This window comes from Phaenicophaeus curvirostris, chromosome 5, assembly GCF_032191515.1.
Source record: "Phaenicophaeus curvirostris isolate KB17595 chromosome 5, BPBGC_Pcur_1.0, whole genome shotgun sequence".
NCBI classification, from domain to species: Eukaryota; Metazoa; Chordata; class Aves; order Cuculiformes; family Cuculidae; genus Phaenicophaeus; species Phaenicophaeus curvirostris.
The window spans coordinates 27,396,982-27,423,875 of NC_091396.1; the positions used below are offsets into that span (position 1 = coordinate 27,396,982).

General features: G+C 43.8%; 1 protein-coding gene across 4 annotated transcripts in view; it reads right to left on the bottom strand.

Annotated features, from left to right (window-relative positions):
• Nucleotides 1–355: 355 nt before the first annotated feature.
• TYRO3 (TYRO3 protein tyrosine kinase) overlaps nucleotides 356–26,894 on the bottom strand; it is a 40,919-nt gene continuing 14,380 nt past the window's right edge. For 2 of the 4 annotated variants that reach the window (XM_069857943.1, XM_069857942.1), the window contains 14 exons: nucleotides 24,258–24,373; nucleotides 20,592–20,769; nucleotides 19,982–20,124; nucleotides 18,530–18,674; nucleotides 14,522–14,651; nucleotides 13,768–13,868; nucleotides 12,651–12,746; nucleotides 10,256–10,336; nucleotides 8,500–8,592; nucleotides 7,759–7,880; nucleotides 7,354–7,463; nucleotides 5,762–5,921; nucleotides 5,290–5,426; nucleotides 361–2,966 (listed from right to left, as the gene is read on the bottom strand). In XM_069857943.1, the coding sequence (XP_069714044.1) occupies nucleotides 2,591–2,966; nucleotides 5,290–5,426; nucleotides 5,762–5,921; nucleotides 7,354–7,463; nucleotides 7,759–7,880; nucleotides 8,500–8,592; nucleotides 10,256–10,336; nucleotides 12,651–12,746; nucleotides 13,768–13,868; nucleotides 14,522–14,651; nucleotides 18,530–18,674; nucleotides 19,982–20,124; nucleotides 20,592–20,769; nucleotides 24,258–24,373 (1,988 nt within the window). In that variant the 3' untranslated portion in view covers nucleotides 361–2,590. Of the gene's footprint in view, nucleotides 2,967–5,289; nucleotides 5,427–5,761; nucleotides 5,922–7,353; nucleotides 7,464–7,758; nucleotides 7,881–8,499; nucleotides 8,593–10,255; nucleotides 10,337–12,650; nucleotides 12,747–13,767; nucleotides 13,869–14,521; nucleotides 14,652–18,529; nucleotides 18,675–19,981; nucleotides 20,125–20,591; nucleotides 20,770–24,257; nucleotides 24,374–26,894 lie in introns of all 4 variants that reach the window. The other 2 variants (XM_069857946.1, XM_069857941.1) reach the window with 2 other exon arrangements.

The following is a 26,894-nucleotide window of genomic DNA, read 5'->3' on the forward strand; positions in this document are numbered from 1 at the left end:
AGCATGAGGTACACCTTTTCTTCTCTGCAAGCTGGAAATCCTGGGGCGCTTAGAACATTTGACTCACCAGCTGAATTTTACTCACCGCCTCCAAACCACTCTTCTATAAAGAGCACTGCCAGTACCTGGACGAGTGTGGACAACAGTTTTCAGGGAGGAACTGATGCAGAAGTTTTGCACTCCCAGGTAGGATGCAGCATGTTCCAGTAAAAGCTTCTCCTCAGGCTCCCACAGCACAGTGGCTGCAGAGCCTGTCTCTATGCGGAGCCACTGTCCCATGCCCATCAGTTTTCAGCCTTCACAGTTTCAAGGTTGGAGCAACGCCAAGTAACTGCAGCCTGGGGAGGCCAAACATGCCCTCTGCCTCCAAGAAGTAGCTTATTCGTGCTTGGTGAAGGGAGGAAGACAGCTTTCACCTGGGGATGGCAGATTTTCAATGACCTCACCCAGGATGTGAACATTATCACAAACTCTGCCACAGATAAGAGGCTGGGACTCAAGACACAGTACGTGTTTTATTATTAAAAAATGCATAAAAACTAAAGACATGCTTCCCAAAGTTAAAGTCTATATGTACATCTGTGCTTCCCAGGCAGCTGCAGGGAGCATAGCTTCCAGTCCTCACTGCAAACGTGCACCGCACAAGTTTTCATTACCCTTTGTTAGGTGTTATCTTCTCACCTGCATTGACAGCATTCCAGCTAAATGAAGAGAAATCCTGTACTGCCTGGCATATAAGATGGTGCAATTTCTATCTGCAACTGAGAAACCATTCTGAACTTCTGGAGACATCTGTAGGACATTGCTCTTCAGTAGGAAACTTTACAGAAAGGACTCATGCCCAAGCCCCAGGCTGAAATTCCCCTTCCCTAGGAAGTGTTCTCACTAAGGGCTGAAACTGGACCCAAATTTTGTAGAGTTAGCCCCAAACCTCACAATAAGCAAATACTGGGCATTGAAGGGTGGAGTGTTCTGATGTCAAGTCTGCAAACTCATTTGACTTATGGGTCCCACCTTTGCCAACTCAGCAAATGATGACATTTGTGGTATTTGTTTCTGAGGAAGAGCAATGTGGAATCTCAAGCCTTGTGATACTGACAAGTTTTCAGTGCACTGGAAATAAAAGAAATTAAGAACTAGCAAATATTTAGGATAAGTAGAGTAAGATGTAACTGCACTTTCTTGCTGGGAACCACTGCACAGAACAAATGCTGATTTACAGTAAAATATTAAATTATTAAAAAACACACAAGCACTTGCAGTTATAGTGACTCAGACATGCTGATTGGAAAACAAAACTCGAAGAGCAAAACCATTAATTTTGCCCTGTCTGGAAGGCTGCAGCGATACTAGTCTGTGTTCTGATGTGGCTTTTACAGCGTGCCAGAAGACCTCCTAAATAGGAAGGCCAGTGGTTCTCAAGCTTTTTCATTGTGAGGACTCTCTTTGGAAGGAGATCTCCCAGTTGTTTGCTTCCCCAATACACACTCCTTCCCAAAACCAATTTCACACCTTCACTACACCAGCTACAGCACTTGGTTATTTGAAAAAGTCATAGGACTGCTAAAGAGAAAGATTAAATGAATCCTATTTTAAAGCAAATCCTGAATCTTGCTCCGGCTGAAACTGAAGCTGGAACTGAAGCAACTCCACCATTCTGTATCTAAGCTGTCTCCTTTCTCTCCTGGAGGGCAGCACTTAGCATTAATTAGCACTGTTTCCCCATACTGCTGTTAAGTCCTTTCTACACTGTTTCCTTTCCACCCCTTTGAAGCTGGATTCAGCCTTCACATATGCCAGCTGCTCTCCTTCCCTTCATATTTTAATGCCAGCTGCAAGTCTGGTCAGGCCTGAACTGGCATCAAACAGAAGAAAAAGACAGGCATAAAAGAGGTACGTGGTGTGAAGAGAGATGCTGGATTTTCATTTTTTCTAATTTCATCGCTCATCAAAATGCCTGAAACTCTTAAAAGAGCCCCAGACTGAGGACACAGCAAGTGTCAACTGCATGAAATAAGCCAGACGTTCAAATTCAGTACTGGATAGAAGCAGATCCGCAGATCAGTTCAAGAACCACTGAGGTAGGCAACAAGTCTAGGTATTACTGTTGAGTGAACACAAGGGAAATTTTGCCCTCTTGTCCTGAATGACAGTGTGAACACCCACTAGAGTTTTCAGAGGTACCAGTCCCAAAGTCACGCAGCCAGGATCGAAGACAACATCTACACAAGAGCAAGCACTGACTGAACAGAAGATGTATTCAGCTCTGCTCCCACAGTCAATGAGAACGAGTAGAGCATAGACTCTGACTACCCACCTTAGCTTTGAACTCTTTTCAGTGGGATGCGATCAACCTGTAACCCTACCTCCCCTCTCTCACGAGTCCAAGGGGTTGCTAGGGTTGCAGTCCTTCCAAGCCATCCACCGCTGCAGCCCACACAGGTGGTGAAAAGCTACAAAAGCTGCCTAAGAGCTCTGGCCACTGCTGTTCAAAGCCATTTCAGATCTGGCATCAGAGCCTCAGGCGACATGGCACCACAGCTGCACACATCCTGTCCCAGGGAAGCAGAGTGTCACTGATATGTACAGACTAGCAACTTTTCTCTCCTTCTGTCTCCAGCTCATACAGAAGGCTTTTGTCCTCCCCATCCTGCCCATCTGGATGCCTTTCACCCTCAGCATCATCTCCAAGGCACAAGGGGTTCATGATGTAGCGATAGTCACTTGTGATGGCTGCTGCTGCCCCAGCAGTGATCTCTTCACTGTCCATGTTTCCAAAGGAGGCGTGCAGGGCAGGGTCACTTGCAGACGCCTCTCTGTCCTTCCCAATGTTGACATAGAGAGGATCTTGACTGGAGGAGAGTGTGGACATCCTCCCCCGAATAATTTCCAGCTGCGACCGGAGCACTCCAAAGCTGGGGCGTAGCTTGGGCTCAGGATGCCAACATCTGCACATGAGATCATAGCTGCAAAACAGAGGGAGAAAAGAGCACTGAGAAGCAGAGCAGCCACCCCCTGAACAGGGGTTCCGTGCAGCGCAGCTTAAAAAGCACAGACACTTTCCCCAAAACCTATCAGCTTTGGCCTTGCACAAGTGACTATGTGGGTAGTCATTATTCACCCAATTCCTTGTTCCTCCCCATTTTCAAAGGCATTCTCATTTTGGTCGAAAAAATTACTTAGACAGCACCAAAAAACCCCAAAGTCCTGTCAAAGGGTAAAACCTTCATGGTAAAAACCTTGTTCCACTGTGCCCATAGAGATAGAATAGGACTGTGAGTGTGACACCACTTAGTAATAGCTTTTGAATTTATTCCCAAAAAGCATCCCAATAACCTCTGCTGCTGCTGAAGCCAGCCCCCAAATGCTAGCTCGAGAGCAGATAAAACACAGGAAGAAACAAAACAGAGATCCAGCTGTGGGAGGTGCAAGTTATTCTCAGAATACTCTTTTTTTCACATTATGTTAACTCAGTGGTCCCAGCATGGTGGGGTGTGCTGCTGCTGTTACTCAACAGGCCGCCAGCAGAAAAAGGCAGAGGGTTTGCTTAGAAGGCTGTGAAGGAATGGACAACAGCTTCATTGCTGGAAGAGGGATGCTGAAACAGCCTTTCTACTACAAAGGCACCACCATTATGCAGAAAACACGTTCAATGCCATTACCAGCCTCAGTCCCCATCCAGCAGCATTGCTCCTGTTGTCAAACACCAGCCACTTCAGCTCTGGTTGCCTGAGGGCCAGAGTGAGGAGACGCTGGCTCCTCAGGTGAGGAGCTCTGCTCCCCCATACCCGTATTTGTGGCTCAGTGCTGACTGGCTTCCTGCTCCTGGCTAGGCCTCCTGCCTGAGCCGACTGGACTGTAGTGTGGCCAGAGCCATTGTCCCCCTCTTTATGCATCACCCACAACACTGGCAGCTGCATTCCTATGGCATTATTGTTGCCAGTTCTTGCAGGGAACAGGAACAAAGCACAGTACTGGCACTGAAAAACACCACAGACAAATGAACCTCAGTTAAACTTGTAAATGGAAAAAAATCTGATATGGCCTTCACTAGGAAATAAAGCATTTCATGATGCCTTTTATTTTACTTTTTGTGTCCCTTGCTTCCTATCAGCTTTACAAGACTGTTTTTGATCTCACACTACTTTTATGGAAAGCTTCTATGGCTTGGTTGTCTTAATCCCGATTTACATCCCTTACAAACAGTAGAAATAACTGTAAGTGCCCCAGATAAAATAGGAACTTCCTGTTCTGTGGCACCAAATGAAATACTTTCTTTTACCCTTGCTGGCAGACAGTAGAAATTCATTTGAAAGGAAGGTAGAAAACTACTGGCTCTACTGAATCAGCCCTAAAGTCCATCTGCTCCAGTACCCTGCCTCTGACACTGGCCAGTAGCAGACAATAGGGGAAAGCACATAAGCTGAGGGTGAGCACGTAGCAATATCTTCCTGGTATATTCTCCTAGGTCTCAATAACCTGTAGTTCAAGGGCCTCTCAAAATGGAACTTGTACATTTTTGGTAGTTTTTGATGAATTTTTCTTCAATGCTTGGCATTCATTCATTTTCTTCAATGCCTTTTTGAATCTCTTTTCTACTTTTGGCATCTACAACATCCTATGGCCATAAGCTCCACAACTTAGAACCAAAGTTATTCACAGCAGTCACGACGCAGTCATGCAATGAATTTAAGCAGTGGCATAACGATGTTTTCATTTAAACTCAGGAACAGTTAAAACCCACTGCTGAGAAGATAAAACTGTACAGCTTTAATAACAAGAGTACATATTACTTCCTATTTGGAAAAAACCCTGGAGAAAGGAAACCATACAAAACAATCCACTATCAGAGGAGGAAGGAAGAGGGAGGAAGGAGGACTTCATGTTGTCCATTTTATACACCCGGAATGGTTTGCAAAGACCACTAAAGTCAGGGCTCATAGTTATGTCCTGCTTTGGACATGACACAGAGAAATCAGAGACTTTCTTGGGCACTCAGTGAAATGATTTCACCTTGTCCGGACTAGGCAAGCTTTTACCCTGGGAGAAGTTACGACGATAACTTCCTGGTGGACCTCAGCCCCATGTGAACTCCAGGAGACTCCAGCCATCACCCACGGAGCAAGGGCTCCTGAGCAAACATTTCATGTACGCTGCTGGCCAAGAATGTCTCTGAGTACTGGGAAGTGGATAGATTCAGATCAGGGCCCCAGCCAGCTGTCCCCGTTTCCTTTCAGCAAGCCAAACTTCTCAAGAAATCACACATTAGCAGGGTGAGGAAGTACTCACACATCTTCCAGGCACTCCGGTGGCTGCTTCAGCCTGTTCCCACTGATGAGGTAGTTGTAGATTTCTGCATTCTCGATGCCAGCATAAGGGGTTTGCCCTCGGGTCACAATCTCCCACATAGTCACCCCAAATGCCCACTGAAAAGGAACAGCACACAGAACAAGTGAAAAGACAGTTCCCTGCTTGCTGCTGTGGGGTTCCAGCATGATCAGACTGTGCCGACCCTCCTGGCCTAAGGTACTGCCATGTGAGCACTGAAGAATGAAGGACAAGAGGGAAAGGGTTCATGTCTTTTGCCTTAAACTACTCATAGACATGTTTAGTCTTGAGTTTTGAAAGCACCCAGGGCATAGGTGGCACTGTCCCTCAAACATAAGGCAAACTTCCTTTCCAATCACCACCGATGAATACAGGATTCCTCCACTTCAGCAGCAATACAGGTGGTCCCCAAATGCACCAGAGAAAAACTCACCACATCACTGTGTGTAGTGTACAGATTGTCTGCCAGACTTTCCAGAGCAAGCCACTTCACTGGCAGCTTGGAAGCACAGCCCTGACGGTAGTAGTCTCCACTGTAGATTTTCTTAGAAAGCCCGAAGTCTGCAACACTCACGTTCATGTTCTCATCCAACCTTAGGAAAAGTTTTAATGACAGAAAAAAGCATTTACTGGCTACCTCAGAAAAAAAGAAGTATGACCCTGTCTGGTCAGGGAACTGAGGCATGAAGTTCACCAAGTATTGCCCAGAATGATGATGACTTCCTCTGCTTGATGAACAATGTGAAATAGTTTAGTGGTCTCAAGTCAGTTCCTTGACATTAACAGGGAGATAATTAAGACTAAGGAAGTAAGGAAACGGCCCTGCTCAGATGGTCTACTCTGTCAGCCAAAGTGAACTCTGATATTTTCTGTCGTTCTGAAGATTAACAGAGGACGTGTGCAGTGCTCATTGCTACCACTATGGCCTATATCCTCTATAGGCCATCAAAAAAGAGCTTGCTGGGACTCCTCTTACAAGGAATCAACCTAGATCTGTGAGATCTCTGAATTGCTCTGTCATCCAATTAAACCTAGACATGTTGGTAGAGAGTACAAGTAAAGGACACAAAAACTTAATGCTCCCAGGACTCATAACGGACTCCTTGCTTTTCCCAGAAGACATGATGAAATAAGGTAATCAGCTTCCTCTGAAGGAAATCTGTATTTTTTAAAATGTTTAAAAATAGGAAATCAGTTTGCGTTTCTCATAAATGTCAAAGCAGGATAACTCATCATTTTTCATCATGACTATCAGGCTCCTGTTTGTGCATGTGGATATTCAAATGCCTTTGAAAATTGGTGTCTCACTGTGGATATTCTACCAGTTGTTACGGTTTTGTTCAGAGGCAGAGTTCTGTCTGCCAGAATGGGTTGTTCCTTACTCCATCCTCAGGGGAAAAAAACAGAAGAGGAAGAATTAAAAAAGGACTTCTTTCCCTTCAAAGCAGGCAAGGCAGTCTAGGGACAAGAACAGCAGCGTGGGATCATACAGAGCATGTACCATGCAACTATGTCTAAAGGCGTTCTTCACATTAAGCCATTCTTCACAAGCTTTCAAGGAAATTCTACGTTTCTTATATTGCAATAATTAAGTCCTCAAAATAGATACAAAAAATGCAGATTTCAGTCTACAATGAAAGTTCCTTTCTCATAACATAGCCAAACCCATTCTCTCCTGTTCATTACATTACACTGCAGAGCAGATAGCCCACGCTGACGTAGAAGAGTGAGTAGTAACAAACACATATTGCAATCAACCCCATGAAACTATATGTGCAGACCAATGATTGAAAAGTTCCATATAAATAGAATTGATTTGGAAGCCCAGTGGGATATTACAAGTTGCCTCCTGTTCTCACCCTCCTGCCTCTATGGCCATGTCTCCCCTATGCTTATTGTCACTTGAATGCAAGGACAAGCATCCTTGGCGAGGACCCCTCCCCACTTCTGCCATGTGAAAGACTTCTTATTCCTCTCTCATCTGCTCTGGTCTTTCCTTTTTCTAGAAACTAATGGGTTACTTACATGCAGTTCCGAGCTGCAAGGTCCCTGTGTATGAAATTTTTTGAGCTCAAGTACTCCATCCCACTGGCAATGTCAATCATGAACTTGAGGAGTGTCTGAACAGGCAAGTTCTGAAAGAAATAACAGTTTAAGTTCTGTTTCTGGAAGCTTTCAAGTGTGTAAGGCAAAACTGCAAGATCTGCTGCTAGATTACTGAGCAAGGATATAGGAAGGGGGTGGAATGGAGGAGTTGGTCCTCATCATGCATGGAATTATACACTTCAACCCCACATCCCACAACTTCCTTTGGTATCGAAATCTGGTCATCTGCCAGTGCCTTTGGGAGACCAACCCTGAACTGATACAAGTACATTCTCTGAAAATCCATACCCTCCCAGAAGGAATTCTACAGTAAGACAGACTTACAAAAGGGTTTTCCCCAATCCGCGACATCAGCAGGAAAGCATGAAGATCTCCATGCTTCATAAAGGGCAGGATCACCATGGGAATTGGGAGACGGCCCTTAGGACGGCTCCGAAGACTGACTCCTAATGAAGACACACACAACAAATGGGTTTTAGCAAACGAATCAGCCCCAAGGGGAAGCTTACAGGCTGATGTGTCTTTCTCTTACAAAGTCAGCGGAAAATTTACAGTACTAAGTGCTCAGTGGCTCTCAGCTCTCCTTACAGGACAGGCTATAAATGTTTCTAGGATCAGTCTAGACCAGGCAGTCCTATAGTCCAGTGTCTGCAGAACAATGTCCACATTCTGGAAATCACCTGTGTTCCATAGTCCCAACCCATGAATGTCTTGCACCTTACCCAGTATTTCTTAAAAGCCCTCTTCCTCTGTCTGTTGACTCACCTGTCCACATTTCACAGCAGTTCAGACATTTCTCAGCCAGCAGGATACTATGTAGTATTTGCAAGAACCGAAGAAATCGCTTACATAAGAGCAACTTATTGCCAGCATACGAGGGCAAGCACTCTGAGCACTTACACACCCTTGGCCTGGGAAGGAGCAATGCTGATGTATGCAGGACTCCAGGCAGCACGGAGCTGGCTGCACTAACAGCGCTCTTGGACAGCAGTGAGGGTGAGTATGTGAGGCTGTGTGTGATTGTGCAGGATCAGGAGCTGCTCTGTGGCACCCGTGCTGGCTTACCAATCAGTTTAGTGACATGCGGGTGGTCAAACTCCTTCATACATGCAGCTTCTCTCAAGAACTCCTCAATGTCAGTGGAGGTGAAGATGTCCGCTGGAAGAAAGCAACTGTAAGTTTTCCCCCTTCATGGGACTTCACAGCTAATGATTATCAGAAGCTTCTTTGTGTCACAACACCTCCTCTCAGACCTACAGCTGGATGAGCCAGTTTACAACAAAGCAGAGCCTGACACTTGGCAGTAAGCACACATCAAGGACAACTGGTAAATTGTTTCTTTACAGAGTAAAGACTTGCTGATTAGCAGCTCTCCTCTCAGTAACAACTTTCCTTGGAAGACACAGAAATCATGGGTGCATTTAAGATGTAAGAATTAATTACCTAAAAGGACCTAAACCAGAATGTCAAGGAGAAGAAACACCAGACAAAATTCAAGAAAATGTTGAAATTGAGGAGATGGCCTGGAGCCCCTGTCTAGCACAGCAGTCCACAATTCATCTCTAATCAGGGTGGCATGAAAGATCAACACTTTTATGTCTGTTAACATGACTGACTCTTCTAAGGTGCTGTAGCTAAGATTTCTTAAATAACAACACTGCTGAAGAGCCTGGGCCAAATTCAGCAGTGACATATATCAGCATAAATTTGAGAAAATTATTTCTCACTGTTAGTACTCCAGATTTACAGAAGTATATCAATATAATCAAGAATTAGCTCAGTGGGCTACTTCCCTTACTGCTGCTGCTGAATTTAGCAAGAGTCCTGCTGTAAGATCAGACTTAGACCTGTGGGGGAGTATTGACATTGTCTGCTTTAGGCAAGTAATTTAAATATGATACAAAAGACAGAAGTAGATTCCCTTTTTACAGTCAATGGAGAAACGACGGTATCTCTGGAGGGTGACAGAGAGTTCAAGTTAGATGCCTGGAGGCAGACAGTCTGACTACACAAAACTGCCTGCAAACTGATTAGAATTATTGTTGAAATCAGAGAAAATGATGAAACTTACACTAATGTGGTATTAGTATATTTATTACAAACTGGGATCCTGTGGCAGCCAAACTCAGCTCCAGAGAACATGCATATGTGATTCTACTTCAAGTCACCCACAGTTAATTTTTGCCTTATAGGCAACAGAGATGAAATAACATAGGTTAACACATATGTACAAAATATACACGTACTTGCTTTGACATATATCTACCTATTAATTGCTTTTCTTGTTACAGGCTTCTGCCCGATGAACGTATTGGTTGCCCTTGTTATGTACACACATCAAACGACAAACCAGAAGGGAGTTACTTACTCAAACACGCCTGACTGAGATGAGTTAGCTTGTCGCTCTGTTCAGCCCAAACACTCTTCTGTTTATTCTAGCATATGCTTGGCGGAATAGCATCCCTCACTGCTGAATTATTAGGGAAAAGCAGACCTGAGCTGTCTGTGCCACTCAATACAATGCTATGTTGAAACAAGAAATTGAACAAGATCCCCTATACACAGAAGCTGCAGCTACGACCTGGGTTTGGTTGCACTCATCACATGCTAGGTGCTGTACAAGCAACTAAGGTGGTATAAGTCTTTCACTAAAGAGCTTCCACTACAAAAAGACTGACATGTGAAAAGGATAGGACAACATGGGTGGAGTGGCTGAGTGGGACACTCAGAGAGGAGGAAAGCGATGTTTGCTGGAGAAAACCATTTCATCTTTGCAAGCTCTCTTCTCTTAAGTACTTCAGGTAGCCCTGCTCCCACTTACCTTTCAGCATCTTCACTGCCACTTTCTGGAAAGAGCCATCATCTAGCTTCAGTAGTGCCTCTCGAACCGACCCAAACTCTCCTGTGAAATGACCAGAGCAGGCAGTGAGGAAACAGCTTTTTGTGAAGAAAGTATGATTCATGGCAGGTTAACTCCAGGGGTCACTGGCAAAGAGGCTGAATAGCCATAAGAAATGCAGCCACCAGACTAATTTTTCATTCTGTGGTTCTAACCAGCAGCTTTTGGCATCCATGTGCCTAGAAGAGTAGCACTACCAGCAGACAGAAGCCACTGTGCTGGCAGTCCAGAAGGCAAAGAAAAACAAGAGATAAAGAAAGCAATCTTTTCTCAAATGGACAATGCAGAGTCAGAGTATGAGGCTGAGATCCCAGAAAGACATTTCTGGGGAAGCCATATCATGGGAGATGAGGCTGAGTGAAGCTTTGGTCAGAGAGGGAGCTATTAGCTGAAGCAGTGAGTGTACGGGTTGGCTGAAGAAGCTCTCAGTGCTGACAGTCATCAGAACTGAGTAATGGTGCCAGGACTCAACCACCTGAGACACAGTCTGGCCTTATCTCTCTGAACCCAGGGAGTGACTTCATGAATCACAGCTGACCAGCCAAAACACAAAACACCAACTTGTGCATGCATGATACACTGATTCATAGGAGGAAGTGTTTACTCTGGCATGTTCTCTAAGAAAGATAAGTGGAAATGCAACTGGCCAAACCTTCTTCAAATTATTTTAGCCTGAAGTGGCTTTATACCACAGCATAACAGCCTCTTCACATCAGGTCTGGCTCTAGATTTGTTCTCCCTAAATTCTGACTGCTTAACTTACCCAAAAAGCGTCAGTATGAGAGATTCTGGTGTTGCAAAGAAGGAAGCAAAATATGGCATTCAGGACACCTACCCCAAAAGCATTCTTTCCGATAGCTTTTCAGTAGCGTCCTTCACTAGTATAAGGCATATGGTTATTTAACAATAACCACTATCAGTGGATCTGAACACAAAAAGAGGAAAATGGGAAGGAGCAAAGGCATTTTGTACTGCTTCTCTATTATGGAGCAGAGTCAGCAGAGCCCAAGGGAATACAGTCGTGCCACTTTATAACCTGTACACTGAGCACGGGGTTGGGGGATCCTGCCACCTAGTACTCCACCACCAAAGCCACCCCCAGGGGCTCCACTCAAGCTGATTTCCAATTTTTCACCTGTTATGAGGACAGCCGAGAAGGGTCGAAGAAGGATCCCAGAAACTGGCCAACAGCTGACATTCTCAAACAGATGACACAGCTGTGTAACTACTTAGCATTGTTAGCCCTCTGAGACCACTTCTGCAGGAAGGTCATCTTCCTGCTCTGAAAGAAAGGCATTTGTTTTGGGAGAGATGGAGAAGACGGATGCTCTCAGTGGGAAAGTGTCAAAGAGAACCACAATAAAACTAGTCTTACGAAGAAAAAGGAAGCCAAATACTTCAGCTTCCTTTTGCTTATGACTCCTGACTTATGCTCCTCTCTTAGTTATTGACTTAGTTATTACATGTTTTCACTTATTTCTAGAGATTGCCTTCAACCTGAGAAGTAGGGAAGGATTATTTAACAGTTAGCACACCGGCCTGCCATTTGGGAAATCTAAATAAAAAAATATCTTTTCACACAGCATTTCCAGGCCAATCTTTTAGCTGAGATTAAGCAAGAAGCATCTCACCTTTACTCTGGCCATCCCTCCTAACTTGAAAACCTCAGAGAAATGTTAGAGTGCCTGTGTGGGGGACCCAGATGGAGATACACAGCCAGAAGAGCTCCTGAGGACTTGAACTAATGAGGACAAATGTCAGCAAAATTCAGTACCTGTTCTAACTGTGCCTCTATAAGAGCCCAAACTAAAATCTGGAGTCAAACCACCTCAGATATTGAGAATATCTGAAACTGAATCAATATTTTATTTGAGGGGTTGGAGCGTTTGAGGTCGATCATCTCTATCTCTGTGTTGTCACAACCCATTTAATACTTGATGCATGCTTCTGTAAATGGAAGGAATTCTATAGCACCACTCTCTCAGTAAAAAGATTAGAAGTTTAACTGAATATTCCTTTAAATCTCTGAAAGGAATTCACACACCAATGAATCAGCTGTACTTTGGAAAGCTGAGCACAGACTGCAGTTCACGACTCTGCAGAGCCATATTATACGAATGGCTTAGCCAATATCCTGTTAGTTATGCTAAACCTTTGAAATGTTTTATTCCAGTGGAAGGGAAAGTTCTATTTAAATTGCCACTTACAAGCAGAAGGAAACAAAATAGGTTCCTTACAATTGCTTCTCCCTACCCAACAGTAAAGGTAATACAAACAGGACTTTCAATGGAAAGCCTTCCTCAGTTTTGGTTCTTACCCTTGCCCAACATTCTTCCCAACGTGAACTGCTGTTCCTGGATTAGGACATCTTTGAGTTTCGTCTTCAACTCATCACTGATACCTACACTCTCCACTGGAAAAAAAAAATTAAGGAAGAATCAAATAAGAGATACTTAAATATTCTGTCACAATCTAATCACCTGTTCTAACTTCCATCTCCAATCTGACTCCCATACTTTAAAGCAGGAAAAACTGAAAAAGGTAGAATTCCCTTCCATGTCCTCTAGCCTCACCACAGACAAGAGGCCAATAACTTTCAACCACAAGAAAATGTACCAGGAGTACCAAAAGAGAGGGGAAATAATCTCTTCTGATAGAGAAATAACATCACCCTTCAACATACAAGAGCAACAGGAATACAGAACTGCTGCAAATAACACTGAGAAGACAATCCATTCAGAAGGGCCGCTGACAGACACTGGTTCACACAGCTTCATTTAAGTTGACAGAGCTGCACCAGTTTTCAATGACTAGCTCTTGGACTATTTTAAGTACAGTACAAGTCTCAGTACCTGGCTGACAGGGTAACACAATGTCCAACAGTTTATGGTCACTGGATTTAATGGAGAGACCTCTAAACCCAGGGGAGCAAAGCTGAAGACAGCTGAAGCCTCACCCTAACCAAGACATGCAGCACTGCTACAGAGAGCCATGCCCTTGCTGAACCAGGTGACAGGAATGGATCGTCTTAACTCTGGCCATTCCCAGAACTCAATCTCCTGTTTGAGAAGTTACTAATTTATGGCCTTCCAAGACTGATCAATTAATTCATGCTTGCAGCACAACTCAGCATGCTGAGTTTAAAGCATACTGCTAGTATCGTTAAGCCATATTTGTCTCACTGTTGCATAGTATTACAGTTGAAGAAGTACCTGTAGTGTGAAATTGGGGCAAGGGAGTGGTGAATTTCTGCCTTGCACTAATATGCACAATGACTGTAGCTGCAATTAGCAAGTGCTATGTAATTGGTTTGGCAACAGCAGTTCTGGCCTTTCACCTCTGCCATCCATCAGTTTCAGGGAAAACAAAGAGAAAGTTTAGTACATACATGAACACAGCTTCTCAGGCAGAATCACTTAGGTCATTTTACTTACACGTTGCTTCAATGAGCTCAGGGGCCTCCCTGTTGAAAGACCTGGCAGCTCTGAAATGGACTGCTGGATCCCCTCTGCCAACCACACTGCCAAAGGCATGGCTAGAAGTCAGAAAAGACACACAGGGCCATGATTACATGGGCCATCCACTTCTAAAGGGTGTGTTGAACAGTATGGATGATTTCTCACACTTTGCCATATAAATACTACAGACTGTTTTGTTAAAGAGGGCGTGGCTGTAGAGGAGGAAGGATGGGTTTCTGCTGCCTTGTTGATGTACCTTGAGGGAGCAGATGCTTTCCGAAAGAGGGGAGTCTCACATAAAGAGAGACACTGCTGTGAGAGGAAGTTCTGGGAGACTCTGAAAAGAATGGGAACCTTGCTTGCAGCAGGGAGCAAACGAGCATGGGATAAAGGGCCCGGCCCATAAGAACACAGCAGCGGTGCTAAGGACATACAGAACTACCTTGATCTAATTTATATTTCCATCTTCTAATAAAGCTTGGCTACTGACATAACATTTTTTCTACTGTATTTTTGGTGTTATCATTTCGAAGAAAATATAGGGCACTTTCCTGCTAGTTCCTAATTCAGGATCACTCAAAATTGTGGGGTAAAAAAAAAACCAGTTATCTACAGAAAGTGCCAGAAGTACTCAATTCACAATGCTTTCTGAAAAAATAACAGAGTCGGAAAACACACTGGAGGAGAAACCAAACATCTCTCTAGCCAGCACAAGGAGAACCTCCCTTACCCAAACCGAGTTTCCTTTCTTCGTTTTCGAAGGAGAATAAGAGCCAGGGCAACAGCTGTGACCAGAGCTGTGAGAATGCCCAGTGCCACAGGAACCCAGGATGTCCCATAAGGAGGCTGTCTCTGGCCACCTAGATGGAGAAAACACCGGAAAAGAGTCAGGAAATAGACTACCATTGATGGTAAGCAGACCATACTGGGATATTTCTTCTTTTTGCTTTTAAATGGGAAAGCGATGGTGCTGGACCTGGTGTACGTAGTTGCTCACTATACACTGGAATTTGGCATAAACAGCTACTTAGTCAATCATCAGAAAAAGATGTCACATAGCAAAGACAGAGCAGGTGCACCCAGTTATCACAATCTATACTTAGTTTTGAGTCTCAAGAAAGTAAAAGGTGCTGCTCCAGATTATACTACTTTACATGAGCTCAGGATCTGCGATGCTTTAAACTGGAGTCTCAAGAAAAAAAGGTCACTTAATATGGGCATTTTCTGTGTAAGTTTCACCTTGTTCTGTTTGAGGTAGCCAGCAGAACCTTGACCAGGCTACACAGTACTGCCTGAATGCCAACCAGATAACACTTTGAAAGACAATAGAGAAAGACAATAGCCTTATGGTAATCTGGTTGAAAATATTTACATTTCCCCTCTTACCCCTCCCACAAAAAGAAGCACCCCGTGGGACTTAGTATCGGCTGTAACATCCCAGTGTTGTTGCTTGGCTGTAACTTCTCAATTTCTCTCTATCAAAGAAAAGGTGAAGTTTTAGAAGTGCCCTGTGAGTCAAGAAATGAGTTAGCCAGCATGCAGGTTTCAATACCAGTCTAATATTTGTATATTCCCTGAATATGTGTACTTTTGACTACAATCTGTCTACAAAGAAATGGAGATGCTGCCAATCTGAGTAAGCTGCCAGAGAAGGAAGATAAACAATATGGTTATGAATTAAAGAATATTACCTGTGCTTGGCAAACAACAGATAAATTAACCTGATTTCTCAAGAGATTTCTTCTCCAAATACAATTTCTAAAGGATTAAAGGTGAATTTGAATGGGTTTATTAAAATCTGGGATAGGCCTCATATCTCAAAATTGTTTAAGAGCAAACAGGAATAGGTAACAGGTCCCTAAGCACTCCCTTCACCTTCATGCAGCCTTGCTCCCCTTCAGCAGCGGACTGCGCTGTATTGGAAACTAACAAAGAATCATCTTTGCTGATCTAAGTAATCCTTTCATGTTATATGTCATGATAGTCTAGTAAATCTGTCCTTAAAATAGATGTTAGGTTAATGATTAAGATTTGTATGAACCTCTGCATAGATGTATGCGAAAAGGAGTCAGACATCCTTACTAGAAGAGTCCTAGCAGGTAAAAGGCTTCTAAGGCTTGATTACTAGTTACATTGTTGAGACTTATCATTCAAGTTTATAAAGAACCAGTGTTAGTCTAACAAACGGGTAGGGCTTAAGGAAAAAGAATTCTTCCAGACCACTGATGAAGAAGACTGGTACTTTTCCACTTGAAAGAATTATCAGAGCTTTAGCGCCTATTTTCCAGCATCTTACTCCTTCAGTGACTCACATTCTTTTCCCACCCAGAAGACTTTATATGTTCTGGGTTTTATGATACTCTCTCTTGTTGCACTTTTTGACCCAGCCTTCAAGGCTGCTTATGAGGAGGAAAAGGGATCAGAAACAGAAGTGGAATGAAAAGACAATTAAAAATAAGCCCAACCCTCTCCACAATTCCCTAGCTAATCACTTGGGCTATTTCTACAAAACAACCAGGGCAGAAACAATTAACAACACTGAAGCAAAGGTCCTCTCTGATAGTTAATGATAACATTTCCTCCCTCCTACTGTGAGGCAAACCTCTCTTGGCCTGTTTGTCTAGTCTCTGTCTGCTAGCTGGCCTGGTGAGAGAGCAGGGATTTAGGCCACCTTCTGGGGGGGGTCCCTCCAAAGAAGGATGGATGAAACTAAACCAAACCAAAACTAAATTATTCTCCCTATTACTAAACCTAGGAATCAGGATCCTCTCCCACAGTTTCTAGTAAGTGTGTTAGAAACAGAAATGAATATTGAAATTCACTTATCCCCCTCCGTCCCATAGATCATTGCTTCCCCTCGTGCCACTGAGGTAGAGAGCATGGCTGCAGCCAACGGAAGACTGAGTTGCCTCTCCTCCCTCAGCTCTGTCTCTCTCCTATCTCCTGCACTCCCCTTTTCCAACCAGCATATGCCTTAAGACTGCAAAAGGCAGAAGGAAGATAGTATTATTAAATCAGCTTAAATTAGTATTTAGGAGTCCTTTGATGATGATGGGAGAAGCACTTTTATTTCTGTAGCAGGTTTTATACCACAAAGGTGTGCAAAGAATGTAATCCAAGAGTCGTCTTCTGCATGTAATCATGAAGACAACAGGAAGAAGCTATTAAACCATTCTGTTCCCCTCTGCAATGGAAAAGTGAGTTTTCTACTGAGAATGTTTCTGAAAATACTAAAACCATCTTTGTTAATAGTGCACAAGGTCTCTGCATAAGCAGGGTGGAGCTCCCACTAGCTTTGCAGTGATGACAAATATGACTTAAAGTTTATACAAGCTTAGTCATCCTTACTGCTGCACTGGGAGCTGGTCAGAAACCACCCCTGGCATTTCTCACATAAGGCAGCCAGTGCCAGTTCGCTGTTTTAGGAAAGGAAGCAACTTATGTTTTCTACCAGGCCTGAAACAAAACTGCAGTCTTTCTGCAGCTCTGCTGCTCAAGGCCTGTCAGTGTTTCACACTGATCTTTTTTCCAGTCCGTTATGCTGATGAAGAAATATATATGCTTTCAGACAGCATGTGGCCAAAACAAGCACAACTCCTGATGCGATTTTTTTTAAGTGGTTTGCAAATAAAAACAAGTAAACATTTTGTGCTTTCAGGATTCCATTCCAGCTCCCTGTAAAATGCAAACCCTCCACATTCCCTGGAACTTCTTGCTAGCACTGCCCATTTTCAAAAGGGATCTTCTAGTCCTTTCAGGTACTTCTCTCTGTATTTGGGTGCCACAGAAAATAACTGAGCAAGAAACAAGGGCAAAAAAATAATTAATGGAGCTGATGCCCAATCTCTAGTAGAGTCAGCTCTGGACCTCTGCACTCCTTCATTTTGTTTTAAATAATTTGAGGGCTTTGATCCCACAGTGACTGCCTGCTCACACATAACAATCAGTACAGACTGCATCATAGAACTGAGGTGCCAGAGGGCCTTTCTGATTAACGTGCATGCTAAAACCAGCAGTTCTCTCCTCGTTACTTTGCCTCAATTTCCCACCTCCTGCTTGTCTGCACACCCTACTCTAGGTTCCCCCCTGCCATCCCTAAGTGTGGAGAGATCAGGAGGGATCAGTGTCCATATGATTCCTCAAAAGTCATGGGGGCTGGGAAAAAAGCAGTGGCAGATTGGTCAGCCAAGTAGATTAGAGATTGCTGTCTTGTCCTGCCACAGGCTTTAGGAACAAAACCTGAAGATACTGTGGGATTTTTGCACAGTCACACCTCAATGACTTCTTATCACAGATCCGTGTTTTTATTCTGACCATCTCCCTCTTAGTTGTTCCACAGCTTCCTTCACAAGCAGCATCCATCTCCCCCTATAACATCCTGCTCTTCTCCATAGCCTGACTCCCATTTCTCACTCACTGTGAGATAACAGCAGCAAGCAAACAGCGCAGATGAGACTAACTGCCCTTTATCAGCAGGAATGCACTCCACACATGCATGTTCTTTGCCCCTCACAAACCCTTCCACATGGCCCAGACTGCATTGTATGGCTTCCGTACCATTGTCTCCCCTTTATACCAGTAGCTCAGCTTTTCCATGGAGAGAGCTAAGCTTGTTTAATATAAACACATTCAGTAAAACCATTACAACCCCCATGTGGCCATGATTCACATGGTTTACAACAGTCCCAGCTCTTCTAACTTTTTTCCCCAAAGTGAAGGGAAGGCAGTGGATGCTCACCCATGACTTCTTGGGCTTCAAGCAGGAAGAGGTCACTCCAGGGCCCGCACCCTGCAGAGTTCAGTACACACACTCTGATGATCAGGTCTTTGAGAGGATTCCACGCTGTAAGATTAGCTTTTGTATCCTGTACGATCATCTCCCCCTGAGAGCAAATAGCAACAAACTGTAAGCTGTCTTAAAAGGAATAGAGTTTAAAACCTCACCTATAAAACTAAAGCAAAACAATACTACGTACTTCACAGGTGCTATAACAAGGGTTGGGAGTGGTGACTCCTGCGTCTTAGTCTTGGTTTTGCCATTAACTTTAACTGTCACCTTGGGTTTCTCTTCTCAAAAATTCTTAATAGCTTCCCAGGGCTAAGGGAAGATATGAGGTTTAATGATTTCCTCTTTTGAGGTCCTTCCATGAAAGTTGCTATGGAAATGGTGTTTTTTCTGCTGTTAAAAGATACACTTCCTTCTTGTGGTTTAAACACAAAGATGCACTGACATACCACAAAGCATTTGACAATTTTAATCCAAGGGAGGAGTCTGTCTGTTTTAACTTGTTGACCAAATCCCAACTGACTTCTGAATTTCACAGCCAATTTTCACTTAGGATGGCAAGGCCAATGTATTTTCAGTAATTCTTTTTCACAAGCATCATTTGCAGCAAGGCCATGAAGATTTGGCTGCTAGCAATCACACAATGTACATTCAATGGGAACTCAAAATATTGCCATTCAAAGTCAATGACCTAATATGAAATGGGTCATGTGAAAAAGGAAATAAGCCTCTTTTCCCTCTAGTTGTCTATTATTACAGGCTTGTTCATCATTAATAAGCACTGGCTAAATACATATTAAGAAGCGAGAAAACCTCAGAAATGCTGTGAACTTCAAAGGCAGATAGATACCTGGGAAAGGTCAATTATGAAGAACAAATGAAAGGCCTTCTAACCTGACAGGGCCCTTTCAACTCCCTTCATACCATAAATGAAATAAAAGAATCCAGAATCTCCGTTCTGTGATTTACAGTATAACTCATTCACTTGTTAAATACAGCTTTGCTGCCAGGATTTGGAAAGCCAAGTCACAGGAGACAAAGAAAGGCTTGATCCTGCACTGCCTGAGCTGCCTTTGGGACAGCACTAGAAAGAGGCAGAGACGAACTAAATTTTATCTGTGTTGTCCTACCGTACAAAAAATGGCAGAGAACTGGTCTGTCTGCAGATGAACATTCAAGTGGAGGAATTCTGAATATGTCAGGAAGGGAGAGATGGGTGTAAATCGTGAAGCCAAATACTGAGGAGTTGTTATGAATCAGCATAGATCCATTTACACAAAAGCAACATCAGCAACATAGTCCTTTGGTATGGATAAGGATGAGGGGCCTGAATACCTAGAAAATTTTATATGAACTTCCTCCAACTGTGTGCCCAATTGCTCAGCTGCCTTCTTGATCAGTTACCTGCGTTACATTATCCTGAATCCACTCCAGCCTGTATCCCAGGGCATTTTCTTGCAGCACATCTGGAGCCACACCTTCCCACTCCAAAATGAGACCAGGATCTCTTTGGATAACACGGATATTTTGCGGGGTGCTGCTTGGAGCTGAAAGCAGAGGACAGAACACAATCACTTTGTGCAGGGAAATAAGGCATTATGCACACTGCAAATGGCTAAAAAGACAGTTTCATCTTCTTCCCTGAGATAAACTGGAAGACAGAGTGAGCATAAAGGAAGAGAACAACTTCTGCAGGCCACCAGCAGTATATCTGCTTCAAGTGGAGAAGATAAGGTTGGTTGGCATCTCTTGATTCTTTCCAAGACCCTAAGAATTTCAGAGAGCCAGTGGGTCATAGGCCCAGCCCTGTGGCTGGATCACATCGTGGTTAACAGCAACAATGCATGATGCAGACTTGAATGCATAACATGTTAGATGTTAGGAGACCCTTACAGTGGACAAGCAATCTGACAGTATAACGATGCCTGCATTTCAGAATTAGGCAAGGAGAAGTCCAATAATGTTTATAATTATCTCTTTTTCGTATTCAGAACTGCTTTCCTGTCTTGCTTACCAAGCTCCAGGGTTTGGAAATAAACTCTGTCGGTGAAAGGGGAGCTGCCCATCTCATTGCTGCACTGCACACGAACACTGTAGTTGGTGGAATGCTTCAGGCCTTGCATGCTGTATGCAAAGGGGGGCACCGGGGTGACTTCAGTGGAGACCTCATGGCCATCTGGTGACTCAGCTACCTGTGCCAAGAGTGAAACGAAGACTGTTACCATAAGCCATATGACTAACAGGTCTATAGGGATAAGAATCTTCTTATAGGTTAGTTTAGGAACATGTAAGAATCAATATCGAATGAGCAGTGTTTACAATACTGAAATGGGAGTTGTCAAACTAAGACCTAGAGCCACGCCTTTATTTGGTTTAAGTGACATCACCCTCCTAACTTTGTCAGTGCAACAACATGGTTCCATATTTTAAAATATTTCCTTAACTATATTACAAATTCTACACTTTACTACGATTCTACTATTTCCTTTAAAGAAAACTAAATGTGCTTGTTACTTTTGAGTGACTGGCTTCCAAGGCTTGTCTAAATCTGGGCAATGAAAAACTGAATTTCCCTGCTACCTAGTGTCACCTTTTTCTCAACTCCTTTTTCAGAAGGTTGCACATTTTCAGTTTCATAGTGGATTAAAGACACTGTATACTCTGTTGGCTCAGTTCAACTAAACTGTTTCAGATTAAACCAAAAAGAAACTTTATACCACTCTTGCAATCCTTGATTTTTGTTTGTTTGTTTGAAATCTGGGAGGTGGTCGAGTCACCTTCCCTGGAGGTGTGTAAAAGAGGGGTGAATGAGGTGCTGAGGGGCATGGTTTAGTGATTGATAGGAAGTGTGCTTTTAACACACAGAGGTTCAATGGTCCTGCTTTTGTGCTGACAGTAGCAGAAACCACTGCACAGCTCCCAGACTCAGTCCATCTTTCTTCTCAAGTTCATGTGAAATAGCAAATCTGGGAGTAAAAGCAAGACATGCAGATAAAAGTGAAACACTCACATGGACTTCATATTCTTTATACAGCAGTCTTTCTCCTTTTCTATCTGCCTTTCTGCTAATTTTCTCACATGCTTTTGGCCCACTGGTTTGGCTAATAAAGAGGAAGAACCTCAAGCTTCCTTAACAGAAAAGCATACCATTATCATTATCAGTGTCATCCAAAGCCAGGAAAAACCGAACAGACTTCTGTGTAAAAGCCTGTCAGTTTGAGGATGCATTTTTGTTCCACGTTCTGAAGTGTTGGTACTCTCACATCTGCTCTCTTCATGCCCTGGAACACGGCTGGTGTTAACAGTCAGTAAACACAGCAATTCCCTACCCTGTTCCCAGAAGCAACCTGTCTGTCTGAGCACAGCACCCACTGCAATTCCTGAGTGCCAGAAAACCAGAGACAAGCTTCAATTGCCCTTCTCTTTCTGGGAGGCTTCAAGCAGAAGTGCAGTCATGGGGAACCAGGAATGTGTGTATTCTCACATGGAAATGTATGTCAATAGCTCTCACAAAAATCTCTTGATGTGGGAGACAGGGGAAGCACAGCTTTCTGCCTGTGAAAGGTTATTGCCAAGTTACACTGCTTCCAGACTGAAGTGCAGGAACTTCATCCTGCCCAAACAGAACAGAAAAGGCTTAGAAAAAGGGTGAGAGACTGCTGAGTGGACAGAAACCATGCTGCTCTGATTCAGACTCTTTTCCACATGTCCCATCCCCCCCAACCCTGCCTCTGCCAAAAGTGAGACAGAGAACTCAAAACCCAGAGTGATTAGCATTGCAGCATGCAAGCCAGAAAGAATAGGCTGTTCCAGCTGGAGATAACTTGCATTGTAAAACAGAGGAAGAGAACAGTTTTTTTCAACTGAGAACAAGAACAGAAGCAGCAACAAAATACAGTGACCAGGAGCTAGCCAGACTCAGGCCTTCTTTCTGCCAGGGACTTAAAACAAGATGATACTTTCTTTTACTTATGAAAGGGAATAAACATCAGAGCATGAAATTTCTGGTTTCCTCCACAAATAAAAGGAGGACTGAAGTAAATCAGCTAAGCTGCTTCCAGGATAACTTGTGTTCATAATCCTCCTCTACATAGCTGACATCATTCCATAGAAATTCCACTCACATTGCTGCTGTAATCAGGTAGGGAAAGCTCAGAGGCCCAATATTCACACCTGGCAGATAAAGACCATGGGGAATGTACCTAGCTGTGTTTGTATGGCCTGCTTTGTGAATCACCATTTCTTTTCCACACTCAGTTCCCAGCTGGTTGATCTGATTTTACAGTTAAGTGTACAATGCTAGAAACTAACTGTGCCTGAAGCTGGACGCATACCATTGTTCCCAGAAACCTAAAGAAGCAGTCCTGTTTTTTAGAGATGTCGAGTACTCAGCACCCAGCAGAGCTAAAGGATATTAACACCCTTGATTTTCTGTGCGGAACTGGACTTTGACAATGGAAAAAATCATCAAGATTTAGAGCCAGGGCTTAAAATTACTCTGAAACATGCAAATAGGCCTGACAGTACCAAAAAGCCCAATCTGTCTCATGCCCTCAGTATTCCCACTTTTCCTGTACCATGTCCTACATTTTGCAAGCTCCTCATCCCTTGGGCTCACCTCTATGTCCATTTTCTCCAGCACGGCAAAGCACAGGGCTGAGCTGTCATGGGAGTCACAGGCCACTGCACTGCAACACATTACCATGAGCCACCTGCTCATGTAAGGACCCTGCAGCCACCCAAGGGCACTTCCTATAGAGAGATGCGAGCTTCACAAGTGCTGCAGTATTATGACTCTGCATGGAGTAGCGGCCATGGAACAACCAATATGAATGGCCTCAAGCTCCGCCAGGGGAGGTTTAGGCTGGACATTAGGAAAAATTTTTTCACGGAAAGGGTCACTGGACACTGGAACATGTAGAGACATATTTACAACAATGGCTTTCAGAAAGAGGTATCAAGGACGTGTCGTCCTTGAAAAATGTGAGTTATGCTCACATTGACACTTTAGTGTCAATGAGTTGACACTTTAGTGTCAAAGGAGAAACACATTGAAGGAGTAGTCAAGATAGAATATAACTGTGCAAGCATGATAGACTGCAACTTCTGCAGGTGGATGTAACCAATCATGAGCTAAGTTTTTGCAATATGTATAAGCTAATTAAACTCTGTATAAAAGAAGCAACCGTGAATCAATAAATTGAGCTTTGATCACCTAACCAAGTTTGGTCAACTCCCTCCGTCGCTCTCCAATTTCAACAGGAACAGGCTGCCCAGGGAGGTGGTTGAGTCACCTTCCCTGGAGGTGTTTAAGGCACGGGTGGACGAGGCGCTGAGGGGCATGGTTTAGTATTTGATAGAAATGGTTGGACTCGATGATTCGGTGGGTCTTTTCCAACTTGGTGATTCTATGATTCTATAAACCAGCCAGGAGGAAGAAAGGGGGCCAGTCTCAAATTCTCAAATGGACACTTCATGCTCAAAGCCAGCCCCGCTGTTCAGCACCTGTTTATGCCCTGAGTTGCATCCTGTTAAGTTTCCATGTTTTAAAACTGGAATAAGAATTCAAACACTGCTACAAAGCAGTTGGAGGAGAGCAAAAAGATGGCCCAAGCAGTGTTGTGGTTCAAGGGAGTCCCGTTCTTCATGCAGGGCAGGGAATAATCCAGAGAGGCCGTACCTGAAGAGTGCAAGAGTGCAGGGGTGCACGGCCATCAAATCCTGGCACCCAGACCACGCTGGCATTGCTGCTGGTGACTTGGCTTACAGTTACATTGAGAGGCGGGAGAGGCATGGCTACAAAGGAAACAAAGAAACCTTTCAGTATAAACAGAACTGAGCAGGTATTCACCATGGCAGAGGCTTAAGGCCAGAAATTATGCAATGAAATCACTAACAGAGATGGTACAATATCACATCTTTAGAGTGTCCCCAATTCTCATGAATGAAACTATTATCTTAACATTGAACAAGCTATGAGCACTCATTCTTTAATAGTCCAGCATACTTGCTTGACACATACAGGCAGCAGTTGATCTGTTTGATAGTAATGCCAGTGTCTGATGTTTATACCTTGGTTACTCAGCCGTCTTCCCTGCCCCCTCCATTGCAATGCATGACTCAGCCCTGCACACACAATCGCCTGTGGACCTACATTGTGAACTACACCAGGGCTTCAAAATCCCTCCCCTGGTTCTCAGTCCAGCCCCTAAAACTAGCTCTGCCAGCACCAGTGGAAGGATGGTTTGCTCTAGTGACTTGGATACCCTGCAGCTGGATTTGCAGGAGAATGCTTCCTGCTGTGAAAGTGTTGCCTCCAGATGTCCATTACAAACCCTTCTGAAACACCCTGGGATGGAGCCCAGACTGAAAACCATGCCTCCTTCATGCTGGAGATGAATAAACTCAGAAAGCACTCTGTCTTTTATAGAGGGGCAATTCAAGGCAAAGAGTTTGCTTATTACATGGCTGATACCACACTACAAATTAAGGGAGGAGTCGGGAACAAAATCAGGATTCCCAGACTGGCCATTTAATCAGATGTTTGTGGTTCCTAACACCACAGAGCAGCACCAGCTGCCCCTCCACTCGTGCTCTGAGCCCACGCCTCCATCACTGCAGGGGTCTCCAGTACGTTGTCACATTAACCTGAGCTCTTTGGCTTCCTTTTACGATCCTCAATGCTTCCCTTTACTTTCTATTTTCCTCCCACCATAAATCCACATAGTTACTTCCTATTCATCCCAAAATACCCCTCACCATCTCTTTTTCACTCCCGAGTCTGCTTTTATTTAGGCACCTCACTCCTGAAAAAAATTACCAGCTTCATGAACATTAATGTTTGCCTTGACCTTCTGCTCATTTAAAACATCCTACAGTGCTGCCATGAGTAATACTTTTCCTTCAGCACCTCAGCAAATGGTACCCTCAAGAGTCCTTTTTTAAAAACGCAACAGTCCTCAGGACAAGGCTCTGCCTACAGAATGAATTTTCCATCTCTCCTGAGCTGTACCCAGTAGAAAGCAACAGTGTAAAAATAATTACAAACCAGGATTCCTCCAGTTGCCTCTTCTACTCTGCCAGAGAGCATCCTTGTCTCTCAGTGCACTGAGGACAAACACAGTACTGCCTTCAGTATCTCCACAGAGCCATCTGCTTAGACCAAAACCCACTCCAAAGTCCCTACAGAAGACCTGGAGGAGAGGACGGGGCAGGGAGTAGGTGGTGTCACAGATAAACCCCATAAAGCCTGTGTTGTCAGGCTAACTAGTTACCAGAACTCAGGGCAGAGGGCTGCTGGTCCTGCAGGGTGGGTAGGTGGGAAGGCGAGGTACCAGGGTCCAGAATGGAAGATGGGAAATGAGTTCTTTGCCTTTCAGTGAAACGTCTTTTTGAGTTAACTTAGACTTTTCAATGTCTTCATTTCTTTCTCTTCTGATGTTGGGTACTCAGGTTTGTAAGCTCTTTGAGAGGGGAAAAAGCTTGCTTTCATTCCTTACTTGGGTATCATTGAAACATTGCCTTTAACTCAAGTCTCTTGTAAACACAATCTTGGGCTTAACAACGTGTAATTTTCAACACCAGATGGCAGGCCCAAGGAGGTATGGGTTATGCCACCAGTAAGAATAATCAACTGCTAACACATCTACTCTGTAATGGACACAGCCACTGAAGAGTGTTGGCTTGCTAGTACCTTCCCCTAAATCTTCAATTTATAAAACGGACAGATGCATTTCCCCATCATGCACTGAAGAAAAAACTGAGCAATTATTTCCTGTTGTGCTCTGTAACACAGGATACAACCCTACAAGTCGTAGCTGCACACATGGAGGAGACCAAAGCCAGTCTGAAAACAGGACCTTGAATGTTAACATAATGAGAGTTAACTTCCTCTGTGCTAGTAGAGTGGCTGGAATAATGGAGTTTCGTACATGGCTGGGGACTGTGGGCTACAATAAAAGTTATTTTCTGCTTGGAGTACACCCAGCACATTGTGGGCACTACGGAGAATAGATAATGAACAACAGCAGCAAACAGGAAGAAATGTTAACAGTTTGCAAATGTCCTAGCAAAAATATTTGCCTCTGGAAACACAAAAGAGAAATTGTTTAATAAATTGTAGAAAGACTCGAGAGTCCTCATTAGCAGATGATTGCAAGGGTGTTGGAACTGGATGATCTTTAAGGTCCCTTCCAACCCAACCCACTCTATGATTCTATGATGTAAGCAGATGTGTAAGAGAGGAAGGTCCTGATCATGCATGTATGGACAACTGCTCCCAGTAATAGTTGCATTGAAGTCTACATGTTCATAGGAT